Consider the following 14,289-nt stretch of genomic DNA (forward strand, 5'->3'; position numbering starts at 1 on the left):
TCAACTGTTCTGCCTGCGGTTACGGAACCCCTACCTGTCCCAGACCTGCTGTTTTCAACTCTTAATGATCGGTTATGAAAAGCCAACTGAGATTTATTCCTGATTATTATTTGACCATGCTTGTCATTTATGAACATTTTGAAAATCTTGGCTCTCTCTAATTTTCTCCTTCTCTCTTTCTTTCTCTCGGAGGACCTGAGCCCTAGGACCATACGTCGGGACTACCGGCCGTGGTGACTCCTTGCTGTCCCCAGTCCGCCTGGCCTTGCTGCTATTCCAGTTTCAACTGTTCTGCCTGCGGTTATGGAACCCCTACCTGTCCCAGACCTGCTGTTTTCAACTCTTAATGATCGGCTATGAAAAGCCAACTGAGATTTATTCCTGATTATTATTTGACCATGCTTGTCATTTATGGAAATTTTGAAAATCTTGGCTCTCTCTAATTTTCTCCTTCTCTCTTTCTTTCTCTCGGAGGACCTGGGCCCTAGGACCATGCGTCGGGACTGCCGCCCGTGGTGACTCCTTGCTGTCCCCAGTCCGCCTGGCCTTGCTGCTATTCCAGTTTCAGCTGTTCTGCCTGCGGTTATGGAACCGCCACCTGTCCCAGACCTGTTGTTTTTCAACTCTTGATGATCGGCTATGAAAAGCCAACTGAAAATTATTCATGATTATTATTTGACCATGCTTGTCACTTATGAAATTTTTTGAACATCTTGGCATAGTTCTGTTATAATCTCCACCCGGCACAGCCAGAAGAGGACTGGCCACCCCTCATAGCCTGGTTCCTCTCTAGGTTTCTTCCTAGGTTTTGGCCTTTCTAGGGAGTTTTTCCTAGCCACCGTGCTTCTACACCTGCATTACTAGCTGTTTGGGGTTTTAGGCTGGGTGTCTGTACAGCACTTCGAGATATTAGCTGATGTACGAAGGGCTATATAAAATAAAATTGATTGATTGATTGATTGACCAACTTTAAACATCAACTATCTGAGCAGCTAACCGATCGCTGCAGCTGTACATAGTCCATCTGTAAATAGCCCACCCAATCTACCTCATCCCCATAATGTTTTTATTTGATTTGTTTTTCTGCTCTTTTGCACACCAGTATCTCTACTCGCACATCATCATCTGCTCATTTATCACTCCAGTGTTAATCTGCTAAATTGTAATTATTCGCTCCTGTGGCCTATTTATTGCCTTACCTCCTCATGCCTTTTGCACACACTGTATATATACTTTCTTTTTTCTACTGTGTCATTGACTTGTTTATTGTGTTATTGGCTTGTTTATTGTTTACTCCATGTGTAACTCTGTGTTGTTGTCTGTGTCACACTGCTTTGCTTTATCTTGGCCAGTTGCAAATGAGAACTTGTTCTCAACTAGCCTACCTGGTTAAGGTGGGGGAAAAAATAACTCCAGCTGACGCTTGCCATTGAAACCCGTTTCATGAAGCTCCCAACGAACAGTTCTCGTGCTGACGTTGCTTCCAGAGAAAGTTTGGAACTCGGCTGTGAGTGTTGCAACCGAGGACAGACCATTTTTACGTGCTATGCGCTTCAGCACTTGGCGGTCTCATTCTGTGAGCTTGTGTGGCCTACCACTTCACGGCTGAGCCGTTGTTGCTCCTAGACGTTTCCACTTCACAATATCATCACTTACAGTTGACCGGGGAAGCTCTAGCAGGGCAGAAATTTGACGAACTGACTTGTTGGAAAGGTGGCATTCTATGACGGTGCCATGTTGAAAGTCACTGAGCTCTTCAGTAAGGCCATTCTACTGCCAATGTTTGTCTATGGAGATTGCATGGCGGTGTGCTCAATTTTATACATCTGTCAGCAACGGTTGTGGCTGAATTAGCCAAATCCACTAATTTGAAAGGGTGTCCACATACTTTTGTATATATAGTGTATGTGCACATTCAGCATTAACAGTTTGTACTGATTATCTCTGCACTGCCATACGATAACATCTACAAATCAGTTGCTGTAGTGCAGAATATTCTTATATCCTAAACCACAGTATCAGGATTGCCTGCACACACAAAGTGCAGCAGTGCCATAATATCTGTACACAGTGAGCGTCGCTAGCTACATTGCAGCAATGCACCATACAGTAACATTATATTTCCATATTCTAATTGGAGGGCTTAGCCAGAGCCCTCTTCCCCATCTCCCTCCCGTCTCCTGCACACCTCCTCTACAAGGTCACGTATTACAGCTATATGCCTTAAAGACAGACAGAACAGACAGGGCTACCAACCATAAATTCACCAGCCAATGATAAGCTCCGCTCTGGCCAGCCAGGAGAAAGACATTTATCAACCACAGAGACGTGGGAAATAATCCACCCACTGTACTGTGGGAGATTAAAGTGTTGTGTGCTTGACATTTCAATTGTCTGGTGCCCTTCAGACAAGGTGTGAAGGATTGTCTCGCTTCTGAATCCCAGCCATTTAATGACTGTAATTCATATAGAAAAACATTGTGTTTTGTTAAATCAGGATGGTGTTATATGAATTAGTTTAGTGTTTACTGTTCTGCTGCCTCCTTACTGTAGCTTAACTCAATGGTATTATGTCACACAAACAGTAAGAGAATATCAGAGAGAGTGTCACGCCCTGACCGTGGAGAGCTTTTTATGTCTCTATTTTGGTTTGGTCAGGGTGTGATTTGGGTGGGCATTCTATGTTCATTTTCTATGTTTTGCATTTCTTTGTGTTTGGCCGGGTGTGGTTCTCAATCAGAGGCAGCTGTTTATCGTTGTCTCTGATTGAGAACCATACTTAGGTGGCTTTTCCCCACCGATGCTTTGTGGGTAGTTGTTTTCTGTTTTGTGTTTCTGCACCTGACAGAGCTGTTTCGGTTTCGTTCGTTCTCTTTGTTGTTTTGTTATTTAGTGTTCAGTTTTATTAATAAATCATGAACACTTGCCACGCTGCGCTTTGGTCCACTCCTTCTTCATACCACGGCCGTTACAGAGAGAGAGAGAAAAAAAGAGAGAGTGAACAGGACAACATACTCATTATTAAATCAGTGTTCACAAACAACAAGTGTTCGGTTACAATTGGCAAAAAACACACACGTTTCTTTCCACAGGGGCGTGGGGTGAGACAGGGATGCAGTTTAAGCCCCACCCTCTTTAACATATATATCAACTGTCACGCCCTGACTTTAGAGAGCTTTTTATGTCTCTATTTTGGTTTGGTCAGGGTGTGATTTGGGTGGGCATTCTATGTTAATTTTTCTATGTTTTGTATTTCTTTATTTTGGCCGGGTGTGGTTCTCAATCAGGGACAGCTGTCTATCGTTGTCTCTGATTGGGAACCATACTTAGGTAGCATTTTCCCAACTGTGTTTTGTGGGTAGTTATTTTCTGTTTTGTGTTTCTGCACCTGACAGAACTGTTCGTTGTCGTTTTGCTCTTTGTTATTTTGTTCAAGTGTTTTTTGAGAATAAATCATGAACACTTACCACGCTGCGCTTTGGTCCACTTCTTCATGCAACGATGACCGTTACATCAACGAATTGGCGAGGGCACTAGAACAGTCTGCAGCACCCGGACTCACCCTACAAGAATCTGAAGTCAAATGTCTACTGTTTGCTGATGTCTCTGTCCCCAACCAAGGAGGGCCTATAGCAGCACCTAGATCTTCTGCACAGATTCTGTCAGACCTGGGCCCTGACAGTAAATCTCAGTAAGACAAAAATAATGGTTCCAGAAAAGGTCTAGTTGCCAGGACCTCAAATTCAAATTCCATCTAGACACCGTTGCCCTTGAGCACACAAAAAACTATACATACCTCGGCCTAAACATCAGCGCCACAGGTAACTTCCACAAAGCTGCGAACGATCTGAGAGACAAGGCAAGAAGGGCCTTCTATGCCATCAAAAGGAACATAAATTTCCACATACCAATTAGGATCTGGCTAAAAATAATGGAATCAGTTATAGAACTGTATATATTGCCCTTCATGATTGTGAGGTCTGGGGTCCGCTCACCAACCAAGAATTCACAAAGTAGGACAAACACCAAATTGAGACTCTGCATGCAGAATTCTGCAAATATATCCTCAGTGTAGATTGTAAAACACCAAATAATGCATGCAGAGCAGAATTAGGCTGATACCCGCTAATTATCAAAATCCAGAAAAGAGCTGTTAAATTTTACAACCACGTAAAAGGAAGCAATTCCCAAACCTTCCATAACAAAGCCATCACCTACAGAGAGATGAACCTGGAGAAGAGTCCTTTAAGCAAGCTGGTCCACACAGTGGCAGAATACATGACCACTGTGAGTGACCCAAACTTAAGGAAAGCTTTGACTATGTACAGACTCAGTGAGGCCGCCGTAGGCAGACCTGGCTTGCAAGAGAAGACAGGCTATGTGCACACTGCCCACAACATGAGGTGGAAACTGTGCTGCACTTCCTAACCTCCTGTCGAATGTATGACCATATTAGAGACACATATTTCCCTTAGATTACACAGACCCACAAAAAAATTGAAAACAGACCCAATTTTGCTAAACTCCCATATCTATTGGGAGAAATACAACAGTGTGCCATCACAGCAGCAAGATTTTTGACCTGTTGCCCCAAGAAAAGTGCAACCAGTGAAGAACAAACACCATTGTAAATACAACCCATATTTGTGTTTATTTATTTTCCCTTTTGTACTTTAACTATTTGCACATAATATGACATTTGAAATGCCTTTAATCTTTTGGAACTTTTGTGAGTGTATTGCTTACCATTCATTTTTATTGTTTATTCCACTTTTGTTTATTATCTACTTCACTTGCTTTGGCAATGTTAACATCTGTTTCCCTTGCCAGTAAAGCACTTAAATTGAATTGAAATTGAATTGAGAGAAGGAGAGAGAGAGAGAAAGAGAAAGAGAGAGAAAGAGAGAGAAAGAGAATGATTGTATGTGCACAGTGGCACAGTGGATGAAGTATCTCCTTTGTAATGCTATAGAATATTCATTATTTGGTTGCAAACATACTGTATATCTGTACTCGTATTGCTCATAACTAATTGCATCCCTTTAAATCAGAGTGAAGCCTCTTTAGTGCCTTGCCAGTTCTGCTCACTGTCTCCCTCTGTCCCCTCCCTGTAGAGCAGAACTAGAGATGCCATGTGTTTAGATGAGCCTGGAGTACTGAGCATTCACACTCATTACAACTTTGTTGACAAACTGACTCTTCCTCTGTAATAGGCTAGGATTGGTTTGGAATGAACTGAGAGTATTTCCACTAGCTGTAGCACATCATGCTGCCAACACACAACAGCCACACTGCCTTTCACTAAATTTAGTACACAATCTGACACTCATGCTGGTTGAAGTGACTGTTCTTTCTGGAGAGGGCTGCTGAGAGAGGGAGAGAAGGGGAGAACAGAGAGAAGAGACAGAGAAACAGAGGGAGAGAAAGAGAGAGGGGGTTGGGGCATAGAGTTCGTATCTACCTCTATATTGCAGAGGTAGATAAAAGGAAAGCACCTCAGTGGGGTGCTTCCTTCACAAAGGTCTATCACAGCTGCACCTCCAGCAGCCAGCTGCTGTCTCACATCTACTCTACAGAAACAAGCAGAAAACACCACTGACTATATAGAGATTTACTGGAAAACCATTTATTTTTATACCCAGAGAAATGTCAGATTGTATATAATCCACTGCTTCTGAGCCTCAATTATGTGGAGGACATGAAATGACAGTGATGGGAATGGTGATGTGTTTGTCAGGTATGATGATGATCAGGGCCACCTCTAGCCTTTTGGAGCCCTAAGCAAGATCTGGTTGGGGGGCATAACCACCTCGCTGGCAAAACATTTAAGTTCATTTCCTGCAATTCTACACTTTTTGCCATGGGGCAGGGAGAGCATTTTGCAGTTTAACAACACATTTCATGCAATTGTACTAATTTTGCCACAGGCTGAGAGAAAATTGGGCAGTTTTAAAGCTAATTCTCTGCCATTATACACATTTAATCATTGGGTGGATACAATTTTTTGCAGTTTAAAAGCTAATTTCCTGCAATTCTACATATTTTGCCATGACTTATACCAGGTTCATATGATATCTGAGTGAGAGTGACGAACAAACTCAATGTGACCAGGCACGTACCTTGCTTGCCTGGTCTGTAATTCAGCCATGATTACTACACGGTTTAGGTAGCTGGCTAGACTAACTTATCTAGCAATCTATAAAATGTTAGCTGACATGGGCTAATTGAGTGACTGTCAATGACTGACATAACAAGAGAAAAACTGCTGATGCACTACCAAATGTCGAACTTTCACCTTGTGTATTCTACTATTCTAACTGTCAACAATACGTTGAGATCCCAACTGACTTCCAAAAAATGAATGCAAAAATAGACAGACAGACAAGTTATTATATTTTGGTCGGGGGCCCCGTAGCTGCCACGGGCCCTGCATGCAGCAGTTTGCGTATAGGCAGAGGCAGCACTGGTGGTGATGGTGATGACGACGATGATGATGCTACTGCTGCTGATGATGCTCTCTCCCATCCCCCTAGGTGACTGTAGTTTCAGCTCTGCGGCGGTCCATGATGGGGTCCATGAGGACACTACGGTGTTCAGCCGGATCTTCCAGATCCTCTACCGAAACGAAGAGGTCAACGTCGATGACCGCATGCTCTTCAAGGTCCACTTGTTGCTGGACGGGGAGAGGGTGAGTCACACGCACACACACGCGCACACACACACACACACACACACACACACACACACATACACACACACACACACACGCACACGCACACGCACACGCACACACACACACACAAGCTCATTTTAAGCACTTAAAGAGTTTATTTCCCAAATGCTATATCAACCAATTAATGTTACAAATGTATAATTTGTACAGTTCTTTATAAAAAATATAGTTATTTGTTACATTTGACTGTGTAAAACCTAGCAGAACTACTTATTTCTCGGAGAGTGAGGCGGATATATAACATTTAGCAAAAAAACATGATCATTTGTGACATCAAGTGATAGAAACCAAGTGATAGATTTTAAACATGTCTGTCATTTAATGTTTAGATAGTGAAATAACTCACCTGTCACTTTCATAATTTCTTTGAAAAAAGCTAATTTATGAACATTTCTGAAAATGGATATAGAGCGTTTTGGAGTAAAACTCTTCACTTGTTGGATCTGAAAGGGATTTGCTTGTGGTCCAGACTGAGCAGTATGGGTGAGACAGACTGAGCAGTATGGGTGAGACAGACTGAGCAGTATGGGTGAGACAGACTGAGCAGTATGGGTGGTCCAGACTGAGCAGTATGGGTGGTCCAGACTGAGCAGTATGGGTGGTCCAGACTGAGCAGTATGGGTGAGACAGACTGAGCAGTATGGGTGAGACAGACTGAGCAGTATGGGTGAGACAGACTGAGCAGTATGGGTGAGACAGACTGAGCAGTATGGGTGAGACAGACTGAGGAAGCTTGTGGAGCTGCCAGACAGCTATTGATGAAGTATCATATACAGTTGAAGTCGGAAGCTTACATACACCTTAGCCAAATACACCTTAGCCAAAGCACCCCCACAACATGATGCTGCCATCCCCGTGCTTCACGGTTGGGATGGTGTTCTTCGGCTTGCAAGCCTCCCCCTTTTTCCTCCAAACATAATGGTCATTTTGGCCAAACAGTTCTATTTTTGTTTCATCAGACCAGGGGACATTTCTCCAAAAAGTACGATCTTTGTCCCCATGTGCAGTTGCAAACCGTAGTCTGGCTTTTTTTATGGCGGGGTTTGGAGCAGTGGCTTCTTCCTTGCTGAGCGGCCTTTCAGGTAATGTTGATATAGCACTCGTTTTACTGTGGATATAGATACTTTTGTACTTTTCGCACCACAGTACGTTCATCTCTAGGAGACCAGAACGTGTCTCCTTCCTGAGCGGGATGATGGCTGCGTGGTCCCATGATGTTTATACTTGCGTACTATTGTTTGTACAGATGAACGTGGTACCTTCAGGCATTTGGAAATTGCTCCCAAGGATGAAGCAGACTTGTGGGTGTCTACACTTTTTTTTCTGAGGTCTTGGCTGATTTCTTTAGATTTTCCCATGTCAAGTAAAGAGGCACTGAGTTTGAATGTAGGCCTTGAAATACATCCACAGGTACACCTCCAATTGACTCAAATGATGTCAATTAGCCTATCAGAAGCTTCTAAAGCCATGACATAATTTTCTGGAATTTTCCAAGCTGTTTAAAGGCACAGTCAATTTAGTTTATGTAAACTTCTGACCCACTGGAATTATGCTACAGTGAATTATAAGTGAAATAATCTGTCTGTAAACAATTGTTGGAAAAAAATCCTTGTGTCATGCACAAAGTAGATGTCGTAACCGACTTGCCAAAACTATAGTTTGTTTACAAGGAATGTGTGGAGTGGTTGAAAAACGAGTTTTAATGACTCCAACCTAAGTGTATGTAAATGTCTGACTTCAACTGTATATACAGGAACCTACAACCTAACCTACAGAGTTAAACAGGAGTCCTGGTTTCATCAGATTCATCTGCAGCTTGTTGGGTACATGGCAGGTCAGCTCTCCTAATTTATTTATTTAAAGTCGGCTACCTACCTGGCAAGTCTCCTAAATTTAGAATTTTTCATTAAATGCATGACACATTATTTATGTGAAGGTGAGAAAGAGAGAGATAGTGGGCTGGAAGGGTAGATCAGATTTCAGCCATCCCCTCTTCTTACAGAGGTTAACTCCTTTTATCTCTCTGTCTACCCCTCTCACTTTCTCCATTTTCCTCTCTCTCCCCCCTAACCTCTCTCTCTACCTCTCTAGCCCCTCTCTCTCCTTCCCTCCAATTCCTCTCTTCCCCCCTCTCTCCCTCTCTCTCTCTCCCACCATCTCCCTCTATCTCCCCCCCCTCTCTCTCTCTCTCTCTCTCTCTCTCTCTCTCTCTCTCTCCTTCCTTCTTCTTCCCTCAGACTCTGATAAGAAGGACAAAAATAGAACTCAATTTCCCCAGAGCGTGTGTTTAATCAATCAGAATATCAATAGGATTTGACAGTGCTGTTTGTTCTACTACACAGAGCAGGGTGTGTGTGTGTGGGTGTGGGTGTGTGTGTGGGTGTGTGTGTGTGTTTGTGTTTGTGTGTAAGGCAGACGATACCGTAGAGATACTAATGACAATACCATAGACACATTAACAGCTCCTTATGGTTTATTGTCTCAATATTGTTACACTGATATGGATGTTTTATTACCCAAATATGTTTTTTTATTGCAGATTTGTCTAATTGAGGTTGATCCAGTCTTGTTGATATTGTGACTGTGTTTCTGTTCTCACAGGTGGAAGAGGCTCTGAGTGAAGTCGACTTTCAGTTGAAGCTGGACCTTCACTTCACAGACAACGAGGAACAGTATGTTACACACTCGGTTACATATTTTATTTTCTCTGGCACTTTTCTTTTCTCTCTCTCCCCATAGCTCTGTCTCTCTTCCTATCCTCCCACCCCATCTCTCTGTCTCTCTTCCTATTCCTCCCTCCCTCCCTCCCCATCACTCTCTCTCTCTCCTATCCTCCCCCCTCCCTCACTCTTCACTCTTCCTGTCCTCCCTCCCTCCCTCCCCTCACTCTCTCTTCCTATCCTCCCCCTCCCATCACTCTGTCTCTCTTCCTTCCTCCCCCCCATCACTCTGTCTCTCTTCCTCCTCCCTCCCTCCCCATCACTCTCTCTCTTCCTATCCTCCCCCCTCCCCATCTCTCTGTCTCTCTTCCTATCCTCCCTCCCCCCCATCACTCTGTCTCTCTTCCTATCCTCCCTCCCTCCCTCCCCATCACTCTCTCTCTTCCTATCCTCCCCCCTCCCCATCTCTCTGTCTCTCTTCCTATCCTCCCTCCCTCCCTCCCCATCACTCTCTCTCTTCCTATCCTCCCCCCTCCCCATCACTCTGTCTCTCTTCCTATCCTCCCTCCCTCCCCATCACTCTGTCTCTCTTCCTATCCTCCCTCCCTCCCCATCACTCTGTCTCTCTTCCTATCCTCCCCCCTCCCCATCACTCTGTCTCTCTTCCTATCCTCCCTCCCTCCCCATCACTCTCTCTCTTCCTATCCCCACCCCATCTCTCTGTCTCTCTTCCTATCCTCCCTCCCTCCCCATCACTCTCTCTCTTCCTATCCTCCCCCCCTCCCCATCTCTCTGTCTCTCTTCCTATCCTCCCTCCCTCCCTCCCTCCCCATCACTCTCTCTCTTCCTATCCTCCCCCCTCCCCATCACTCTCTCTCTTCCTATCCTCCCCCCTCCCCATCACTCTGTCTCTCTTCCTATCCTCCCCCCTCCCCATCACTCTGTCTCTCTTCCTATCCTCCCTCCCCCCATCACTCTCTCTCTCTTCCTATCCTCCCCCCTCCCCATCACGCTGTCTCTCTTCCTATCCTCCCTCCCCCCATCACTCTGTCTCTCTTCCTATCCTCCCACCCCATCTCTCTGTCTCTTTTTCTATCCTCCCTCCCTCCCTCCCCATCACTCTCTCTCTTCCTATCCCCCCCATCTCTCTGTCTCTCTTCCTATCCTCCCTCCCTTCCTCCCCATCACTCTCTCTCTTCCTATCCTCCCATCCCATCTCTCTGTCTCTCTTCCTATCCTCCCTCCCCCCCATCACTCTGTCTCTCTTCCTATCCTCTTCCTATCCTCCCACCCCATCTCTCTGTCTCTCTTCCTATCCTCCCTCCCTCCCCATCACTCTGTCTCTCTTCCTATCCTTCCTCCCCATCTCTCTCTCCCTCTCTCCTCAGTTTTGAGAGGTCCTCAGTTAGTAGTGCTGAGGTTCAGGTCTTAATGATGTCCTGCCAGTGAAAAGCCTCTGGCTCTAATAGACTGACAGACTGCATAGTCAGGACAAAAACAATAGTCCATTAAAAACACTACTATATCACGTCTCTGTGCGGACTTGCTTGTGCGTGCACAAATGTTGTGTGTGTGTGTGTGTGTGTGTGTGTGTGTGTGTGTGTGTGTGTGTGTGTGTGTGTGTGTGTGTGTGTGTGTGTGTGTGTGTGTGTGTGTGTGTGTGTGTGTGTGTGTGTGTGTGTGTGTGTGTGTGTGTGTGTGTAAAGGATGAGTTACTGTTGGATCTGCACATTTGGATCTGTCACTCCAAGTGTGACCTCTGTGTGTTTGTGCTTAGTAGGTACTGTGGGCCACAGATAGATGATTTGTAATGGTTCCTGGATGGCTCATTAAACATCCCATTTGGAGCCCGTACAACTTCTCAGACGTTGCTGCTCAGAACTGATACTATCTGGCGTTCCCAGTGTTAGAGTGTAGAACATGACCAATTTCAACTTTCAACTTTATTGCCCCAGAGGGAAATTCATTTTTCACCATACATGGATGCTTTTTTGAATTGACTATTGTCCTAGCTGGATAATAGCAGTTAAATAACCCATAACGTGATGTCCTTTAATCAGGTAATAGTTGGCAATGTTGCGCAATGCATTTTAAACTGGCATCCACTGTCCTTGGCACATGTATGATGCTGTGACTGTATAATGTTCTGACATGACCTGCCACTGTTGTTGTCCTCATGCTGGGTTAGATACTAACTGTGTTGTCTCTAGGTTAGGGGACATCGTGACGGTCCCAGTCATCAGCAGTAGAACCCTGGGTCTCCACTTCCACCCCAGGAGAGGTCTCCACCACAATGTACCTGTGATGTTCGACTACTTCCACCTGTCCGTCATCTCTGTTTCCATACACGCATCCTTGGTGGCCTTGCATCAACCTCTCATCAGGTAATACTGTGTGTGTGTGTGTGTGTGTGTGTGTGTGTGTGTGTGTGTGTGTGTGTGTGTGTGTGTGTGTGTGTGTGTGTGTGTGTGTGTGTGTGTGTGTGTGTGTGTGTGTGTGTGTGTGTGTGTGTGTGTGTGTGTGCGTGCATGTCTGTGCAAACATGCATGCGTGTGTGTGTGTCTGTGTGTGCACGTGTGTGTATGAGTGCTTATCTACTTTACCACCAACATGTCACACTGATGCTCACTACTTAGCTGTCACACCACGTATCTCATCTCCTGTTACAATGGGTTTAGTTTGGAAACCTGCTCTGAGAGTGCATCCACTGGCCTGCTACTTGAATAAATAGTTTTCTTAACACTTAGATGATAAATCCAGCTGCCAATATCTTAACGTGAATGTTCAGCCATCCATTACCTCGATTATCCATTACTCTGAGAGCTCTATTGATTACATAAGGACTAACTGCTCTTCTCTCTCTCTTTCTGCCCCCTGTCTCTATCTCTCTCCATCCCCCTCTCCACAGTTTTGCCCGTACAGGGAAGAGTTCCTGGTTGGGGAAGGGCTCTCCAGAGAACGGTACTGACGTGACGGCCATGGGGGTATCCATGGAGAACCTGATGTTTGGGGCTGGATACTGCAAACCTGTCATCACAGAGGTACGGTCAAATCAAGTCAAAGTACATTGTAAGTGTATGATTACAAGGTCTCTCAATACACTTTACAGAGGACAGTAATTGATCAACCCTAACAAGCCTAATCTTTGACTTTAAACGATTCTAAAAGGGCAATCTGAATTTGGGAAAGCAGCCTACGGAGTTTACACTGAAGATGAGAGAACCAGGAGACAGAATATCTGAATCAAAGCTGTCTCTCTCTCTCTCTCTCTCACTCTCTCTCTGTGTGTTCTGTGTGTTTTTGGTTGCAGTGGCTACACAGGTAAACATGATCACCTGTGTATGGGTCAGTTAGCGTGACTCTCTCTCTTCTCTCTCTTTATTTCTCCCTCTCTCTCTTGCTCTCTCTCTCTCTTAAATTCTTTCTTTATTTCTCTCTCTCTCTCTCTCTCTCTCTCTCTCTCTCTCTCTCTCTCTCTCTCTCTCTCTCTCTCTCTCTCTCTCTCTCCCCCCCCACTATTAAGGCCAGGTCATCAGCCAGGTCCCTCTAGAAGTATTAGAGACAGTTTTAGTCCCCCACATGATGAGTACTATTAATGTCTCATTAACACATGGCCAGACCAGTCTCGCAGGACACCGAGGCAGCGTCCCAAATAGCACCTTATTCCCTGTATATTGCTCTACAGAGCCCAAGACACTTTGTAGAGAATAGGGTTTCATTTGGGACACTGCCCGAGGCTGGCAGAACACTGAGACAGGCTGAGCTACTGTAGCCTGGTGTCTGGAAGAGAAACAAGGGTTCATCTGCCTCTGGAGGAGAAGACTAAGAATAATAGTATACACTAGTGCTGGTTTCTACAGGTGTAAAGGCTCATTTAGTGGGGTGAGAGCCGTGGGAAGCATGAGAAAGTGCTTAGCTGGATTGATACATCAACCACAGACACCACTCACGTGTCTCTCGCTTCTGGAGGTGTGTGAGGGTGTGTGTTTGAGGTGTGTGTGTGTGTTTGTATGAGGTGTGTGTGAGGGGTGTGTGCGGGTGTGAGTGGTAACTATATGGTTGAGTACATCAAGCAGAGAAGCTATTTTTCATTAGATCATTACGATGTGTCTTATCCAGCGTAGGTCATTTCCTGTATGGTAGGACGCTACTGTGATTGGAAAACCTGTTGGTCACACAAACATGTGTCTCATACACACACCCCAATCCAGCCCCTCGGCCCTGTGGGCAGACGTCACAGACTAGGCAGTAACTCTTAATGAGAGTTGGGCTTGTCCCCCCCCCGTCCCCTCCTCTCTATTTGTTTCCCTTGTTCCTTGGTTACACACACACACACACACACACACACACACACACACACACACACACACACACACACACACACACACACACACACACACACACACACACACACACACACACACACACACACACACACACACACACCCTAGGCTCGGCCCCCTGTTTCTGGGTTTTACACAGCGCCTCCAACAGGGAGCTTTAATAAGCACTGCATTTAGCCAGGCGGGGGGGCGATGTTTGATCCCCGTAATGAGTTCTCCTCCAACCGCCATGTAGCTTAAATGTACCTGCATGTGAAATGTGTACAGAGCACAGTGTGTGTGTGAGAGCATGCGTGTGTGTGTGAGCCATCCCTCTCTCCCTTTCTCCTCTCTTCCAGCCCTTATTTATTTAAGGCTTTCTACCTGGAGGGTATAAGCACATTTTCAGCACTTTCACTGCTGGGGTGTTTCCATGCTAACCAAGCTACTTTTTACATTTTTTATTCATTATTAAGAGTGTCGTTATTGCACAATCTGGACACGTGTCGTTGGAAAATTCCGTCGGTATCAGCTGAATTATAGTGGTGCTGCCTCTCTTGTGGTGGGCAGGAAA

At 45.1% G+C, this 14,289-nt stretch overlaps 1 protein-coding gene across 1 annotated transcript in view; it reads left to right on the forward strand.

Annotated features, from left to right (window-relative positions):
* Window positions 1–14,289, forward strand: part of LOC139558498 (protein FAM135B-like) — a 55,482-nt gene that overhangs the window by 19,458 nt on the left and 21,735 nt on the right. Inside the window, exons 4-7 of the mRNA XM_071373663.1 lie at window positions 6,534–6,688; window positions 9,335–9,405; window positions 11,604–11,777; window positions 12,302–12,434. Of these exons, the coding sequence (XP_071229764.1) occupies window positions 6,534–6,688; window positions 9,335–9,405; window positions 11,604–11,777; window positions 12,302–12,434 (533 nt within the window). The remainder of the gene's footprint in view (window positions 1–6,533; window positions 6,689–9,334; window positions 9,406–11,603; window positions 11,778–12,301; window positions 12,435–14,289) is intronic.

Source organism: Salvelinus alpinus, chromosome 29, assembly GCF_045679555.1.
Source record: "Salvelinus alpinus chromosome 29, SLU_Salpinus.1, whole genome shotgun sequence".
NCBI classification, from domain to species: Eukaryota; Metazoa; Chordata; class Actinopteri; order Salmoniformes; family Salmonidae; genus Salvelinus; species Salvelinus alpinus.